This window comes from Poecilia latipinna, unplaced genomic scaffold (genome assembly GCF_001443285.1).
Source record: "Poecilia latipinna isolate Pla-1442-1.1 unplaced genomic scaffold, P_latipinna-1.0 Scaffold3021, whole genome shotgun sequence".
Classification (NCBI taxonomy): Eukaryota; Metazoa; Chordata; class Actinopteri; order Cyprinodontiformes; family Poeciliidae; genus Poecilia; species Poecilia latipinna.
Genome location: NW_015115637.1, coordinates 5,926 through 12,556, shown reverse-complemented (window position 1 = coordinate 12,556; position 6,631 = coordinate 5,926). Strand labels below are relative to the sequence as shown.

Below are 6,631 nucleotides of genomic sequence, written 5' to 3'. Positions count from 1 at the left end.
TCAGCCTGAACTTTGATGTTGGCTCCTAGGCAGGTGCCCCTTACAAGTTATAACATTTATGCAGAATGGAAGAACCACAAACTGTCACAAACAATGCAAAAAAAAAGCAGATCAACATTCAGGCACACTCTTGTCTTAAAAAATGCATTGCTGTGGGAGATTTAAAGGTTTCTTCATCTGATTCTCCCTTATAGTAGACTACTTGTATGAAGCAATAATCATGTAACTCACAGTTACAAGAACCACAAAGGGGAAAAGCAAGTTAATAATTCATACATTCGATGTAAATAACTCTTTAAAAACTAAAACAAAAACTGCCACTATTCAGTCATTTTTTAAGTAACACATTGCTCAAAAAACATAATTTTACAATTATTTATTGTATTAATCCTATGAATAGCACCAGGAACCAGCAATGGAGACAGAACTGTTTCTACTGATGACGATCCAAAGTCTCTGATCCGCAAATGCTTGGTGAAAGAATTCCAGGTTGTCGGGGCTCTTCTGTGTATGAGCAGCTCCGCCACATCTAACAAAACACTAGAAAAACAATCTAATCTACTATTTTGTTCAAACTCCTCCTTAAAGTTGCAGTAAGTAACGTTTACAGATTTTCTTTTTTTTTTCACATATTTGTTGAAGCTGTGACAACATCATGACAGTATGGCAAGTCCATAAATCAAACGCACCAATCCGCTCAGCAACCACCATCTTTTAGAAGAAGATGCACGTGCCAAGTGCTATCATTTAAAAACCAGTACTTATAATCTGCAGTTATAAATTAATAAACAGTTGTTTTCGAGGTGTGCTGTGTTGTTTTTAATTAAGCAAAAATAACACGAAACACAACTAGATACTGTCCGTTTGCTTTTAATTGGGACATCTTGTAAGACGCAGACAGACGTTAAACATGGAGGTTAACGGTTTGAAGACTGTTGACGAAAGTTTCAAGCAGCGGGGCGCGAGGACAGAAAGAGAAAAGGACGACCGTTGGAGCGGGAGAGGCTCCAGCACACAGCACAGACATCTCAGAAACGATTAGGGATGAGAGAGAGAGAGAGAGAGAGAGAGAGAGAGAGAGGCAATTTACAAACTGATTAAGTCGCATTTTAAATTCGCTATTGCTAGCAAATCTATCCTGACTAAAAGTACAGCCGTTCTGAATGACTTTATTGCAGCAGAAGGCAGCGCCACACCGGGAGGTAGCACAGATAGACAGTAAATTTCTATCTTAACCACTTTCACCCCTGGTTAAGACTCTTTCCAGTCCTAAAACTAACAGCACTTTACATTCAGTTTGAGGCAACACAAGCTTTCTCCTGTTAACCCGGAACCAGAGCAGCACAAAAGTTGAATGTTTAGTTGTTGTGTTGGGACTCAGTGACTCTTCCGTCAGTTAGCAAGCTAAGCTACTAACATAAAAAATAGTTTCACAACTTTATGTTAAGAAGCTCAATCAAGTATCCACAGAAAGCTGTTTCTAACCTGTTACTGAGATAAAAACGTACAAACCTAATCTGTACAGAAGAACTTTGGGGTTGAAATCTGCCTCCAGTGCTTTGCCCCGCTAGTTCATTTCTAACCGTTGATAGAACTGGTAGTTCTTCTTCTACTGTTTAGTTTTGGCGGTTATCAAGATGACTGAAGGTGTGCATTACCGCCACCTACTGTATGGAGTGTTGTTTATGCTGGTTTAATTTCTGAGTAAAGGATGATTTGTAATGTTTACTCCGTAACTTCTTTTTCAGTGTATCTATTATACTAACTTTTTCTTTATTTTCAAACTCTCTCCTGATATATCTTATATCTTCTTTATATTTAAGACATTCTAATATAACATGTTTTATTGTTTCATCCTTTACATAGTGATCACATTTCCCCATATTATGCTTTTGTAGTTTGAAAAGTATATAGTTAAATCTGGCTTGTCTTAATTGTTTTATTTATCTTTGTTTCTTCTTCCAGTTCTCATTTCTATAATATATGATTCATCAATTTATTTTCCAATAATGTGATATCTTTTATTGTTTATGGGTGGTATGACCGATTTGCAATGGACTGTTGACCTGTCCAGGGGTGTAACCCGCCTCTCACCTGCTAACCACTGGAGATGAGCACCAGCACCTCACCTGACCCTTCTTTGGATTAGGGTATAAGATAATGACTGGATGGATGGAGGGTATGACAGATGTTGGTGTTGTTGGGCGAGAAATTTTTCTAAGCGAGAAATTTTTACTTTTTATGTTAAATTTTTTTTCTTAGTATTACTAAATATTAACCCATTTTACTATTTATATTACATTTTAAGACTATGAACTCCTTTTTTCAGTATGTGTACTGCAGTGCAATAAAATGCTATTAAAGTGAAGTATTGATTTCCACTTCCACATAAAAATGTTCCCCATTATTTATTTTTTTCAAAGTTCTTTAAGAAAAAATGAGTTGTTAATGCTACTAGACTCCACGATATCACAAGAGGCACAAGCAAAGAGAACCTAATCAGCTGGAACTGCAGTGTCTTTAAAAAAGTTTTCAAGAGAGATTGCAAAGCATTAGAACTGCAAAGGATTTATTCTAAAAGGTTTGATGAAGGTTCGATGGCAAAGATCACCCCACCATTAATAAATACTGCTGAGGATGGTAAAGTGAGAGAAAATAATGGCAATGACAAGGATTTAAAGCTTCAAGAGGCTTGAATCTTTTTTACTTTCCCATTTAAGTTTTTTCTATCTGACCGGTTTCAGTGCATCATCACCATTTAACTTTCTACTTGCTGATCCTTTTTGCCAGAAATAGCAGTACAGCTGCAAGTTGCTTGATAGTTGATTCAACCAGTTTCATAATATCTAGAGATTGAAATACTTCCTCATTCATCTTTGATAAAGAGCTTTTTATATTACTCTGATACATATTAAAGACATGAAAGTAAAATACAGTACACAGACATTTTACTTTATTGAACAAAAAACATCTCCAGCAAGCAGGCAGGCTTGTCATCTTGTAAAAGTTTGACCTGAGAACGCATCTGTAGCACAGTTGTATTTTCAACAATGAAGAAAATTCAGCATAATGAATAAATCTGGCAAAGAAAAGAATTTGACCTAAACAACCAAATTTTAAAAATTTACTGAGCAAGTAAACATATTTCAGCAATACAAATAAAGTATCCTATAACTATAGGTCCTCCAGGGTCAGTGTCCGGCGATTAAGGACAGAGTCATTGAATGTTAATGAAAACCTAAGCAGAAGAGAAACAAACAAATAAGTAAAAATTATCTTTAACACCACAGAAATATATGGCAACCATTTCTAAAACAGAGGAGTTTTGATTCAGTTTCCACTCAGTGTCTTTTTTTTCTGAACAATTTCAAACAAACATCACAGATGAAAGATTTCTCTCATGTGTGGATTCTCATGTGTGAGGTCAAATTACTTTTTTGACTAAACATTTTCGAACAAACATCGCAGCTGAAAGGTTTCTCCCCAGTGTGGACTCTCGCGTGTGAGAGCAAATTATGTTTGTGACTGAACACTTTTGAACAAACATCGCAGCTGAAAGGTTTCTCTCCAGTGTGGATTCTCATGTGTGAGGTCAAATTATTTTTCTTACTAAACATTTTGGAACAAAAATCGCAGCTGAAGAGTTTCTCTCCAGTGTGGATTCTCTTGTGTAAGGCCAAATTATTTTTCTGACTAAACATTTGCGAACAAACATCGCAGCTGAAAGGTTTCTCTCCAGTGTGGATTGTCATATGTGAGGTCAAATAATGTTTGTGACTAAACATTTTTGAACAAACTTCACAGTTGAAAGGTTTCTCTCCAGTGTGGATTCTCATATGTGAGGTCAAATTATATTTTTGGCTAAACATTTTCGAACAAACATCGCAGCTGAAAGGTTTCTCTCCAGTGTGAATTCTCAGATGTGAGGTCAGAGTATTTTTCCTACTAAAAATTTTCGAACAAACATCGCAGCTGAAAGGTTTCTCTCCTGTGTGGATTTTTATATGTGAGATCAAATTATTTTTCTTACTAAAAATTTTTGAACAAACATTGCAGCTGAAAGGTTTCTCTCCATTGTGGATTCTCATGTGTAAGGTCAAATGATGTTTGTGACTAAACATTTTGGAACAAACATCGCAGCTGAAAGGTTTCTCTCCATTGTGGATTCTCATGTGTGAGGTCAAATTATTTTTCTTACTAAACATTTTGGAACAAATATCGCAGCTGAAAGGTTTCTCTCCAGTGTGGATTCTCATATGAGAGGCTAAATTTCTTTTGTAGCCCAATGTGTGTCCACATAACTTACAACAGAACTGTTTTGGTTCTGAGTTGGTTTGTTTGTGTCCTTTTGGTTTTAGATTTCTATCACATGTTTTACCACTGTGACCAGACATAAATGTCATTTTTACCTGACCTTTCCTCATTGAGTCTCTGTTTCTATCTGCTGTAAAACATTTGGCTTTATCCACTGAGACTGAAGAACCTCTACTTGAATGGCTCCCTTTCCAGTCATCTCTCCTGTCTTTAGCTTTTGGCCTAGAATCTGGCAAGTGTTTCAGTTCTTCAAAGCCTTGATGGTTTACATCATCATCAATCATATCATCATCTTCATCACCCTTGTCCTCAGGGACTCCAGTCTCTGAAGAGTTGGAGTAATCTCCATGACCTTGATTTCTAGAGGATCCAGCAGCTCCACAGTGGTCTTCTGGAAATTCTCCATCTTTCATTTGGTGTTGATGAAGGGGTGAGAACAGAAGACACTCTTCATCTTCCTTGCTTATAGCTGGCATGAGGGGCTTTGGACCCTCCAGCTCAAAACTCCGGCTGTGTTCTTCAGGAGCATCTTCTTTCATCACCAACATCTGTTGAACATCTGCAGGAACCACTGAAAATCATTAAGTTAATCATAAACCACTGTAACTTTATATTCATATCAACATTACCTGTGCTGTATGAGCAGCTCTATAATATATATGTAAAGCTGCTCCCTTAAAGCAGACTATATGTATGAAGTAATAATCATGTAATTCACAGTTACAAGAACCACAAAGGGGAAAATAGCAAGTTCATAATTCATACATCTGAGGTAAATAACTTGTGTAAAATGTCCCAGTCCATAAATCAAACTCACCAATGCAAAAAAGAGCACGTCTCAAAGTTTACAGGCTTTGTTGTTGATGAAGAGAGGAATAAGCACAATAAAAGAGTTTGTGAAAAATAATTAGCTCCCATGCATTTGAGGGGGAACAGATTATTTCAGGCAGCTAAAATATTTGGTTCCAGCCCTTTAACTTTGGCAAATAAAGAGCAAATGTTACCAGATTCACAGGAATGGTTGCTGATGATGAGAAGATTTACCAGTTCCAGGACCCGACCAAACCCCCTCAGTGCTATTACCTTGGGAAATAATGACATTTTGTTAAGTATAAAACAGGCTTTTAATGCCTAAAAATCATCAAATGTTACAAGCCATGCAAGTCATATAAATGGAACAGATACAGAGTGACATTCACCGTCCAGCGCTTCACTTAGCTCATGTTAGGGATGACACTAGGTAAAGCAAAGATGGTAGCTACAGTTTAGCTTCTATTCGTCTCCTCATTCTGTTTCCTCCTAAAGGCTAGTGTAATCAGTTTCAGTTTGTTTATGTCTGACTGGCGCCAGCCTTATGTGATTATGGTTACGTAAGCAGCAGCAGTGTACGCGTAAGCAGATAAAATATATAAAGGAAAGAGACAGAATCCACAACATTCTCCCTAATGGAGGAGTCTATCCAGTATCCTCAGAAAGCTGTTCCTACAGCGTTACTGAGATAAAAAAAAAAAAAAAAAAAAAAAACAAACCTAATCTGTACAGAAGAACTTTGGAGTTGAAATCAGCCTCCAGTGATTTTCCCCGCTGGTTCATTTCTAACAGTTGATAGAAGGACTCGTCTTCGTTGCCATCTTCTTCTTTTTTTTTTTTATGGTGGTTGGCAAACAACTTTTTGGTGCACTACCGCCACCTTCCAGGTTGGAGCATGGATCAGATGTTTTTACTATTACAATCTTCGGTAACACTTTATTTGAAGGGGTGTGCATAAGACTGACATGACACTGTCATAAACATGACATGGCATCTGCCATGAAGTGTCATTCGGTAAATAATGACCCTTTAATGCAAAGTTGTTCTAAAAGTTGCATTAAAAGTCCATTAAAAGTGTCAACTTTGCATGATTTGGTACATTATGATAACTGAATGCAAAGTTAGCATTTTTAATGGACTTTCAATGCAACTTTTAGAACAACTTTGCATTAAAGTGTCATTATTTACCAAATGACACTTCATGATAACTGTCATAAGCATTCATAAAGACTTCTTTATGTTCATGACAGGTGTTATGTCATGTTTATCACAGTGTCATGTCAGTCTTATGCAGACCCCTTCAAATAAAGTGTTACCCAATCTTCTCAAAAGTTGTAAAATGTTATATGATGAAGTAAAGATAAACATTTTGTGGTTGTAACATCAGTAGAGGTTTACGGAAGAGGATTAAGGCCACTGGGGGAAAAAAAGAAATTCTGACTTTAATCTCAAAATTTTGAGAAAAAAATGTCAGAATTCTGAGATCAAAGTCAGAATTCTGAGATCA

At 36.6% G+C, this 6,631-nt stretch overlaps 1 protein-coding gene across 2 annotated transcripts; it reads right to left on the bottom strand.

The window, feature by feature from the left end:
- Positions 1-2,931: 2,931 nt before the first annotated feature.
- Positions 2,932-6,028, bottom strand: LOC106939901 (zinc finger protein OZF-like). 2 transcript variants are annotated; one of them, XM_015022478.1, is made up of 3 exons: positions 5,844-6,028; positions 3,553-4,885; positions 2,932-3,384 (listed from the first exon to the last, which is right to left on the bottom strand). In XM_015022478.1, the coding sequence occupies exons 1-3, from the start codon at positions 5,905-5,907 to the stop codon at positions 3,342-3,344; spliced, it is 1,440 nt and encodes a 479-aa protein (XP_014877964.1). In that variant the 5' UTR covers positions 5,908-6,028; the 3' UTR covers positions 2,932-3,341. The 2 variants fall into 2 exon arrangements, with proteins under 2 accessions (XP_014877964.1, XP_014877963.1); XM_015022477.1 differs by having other exon boundaries at positions 2,932-4,885.
- Positions 6,029-6,631: the final 603 nt, after the last annotated feature.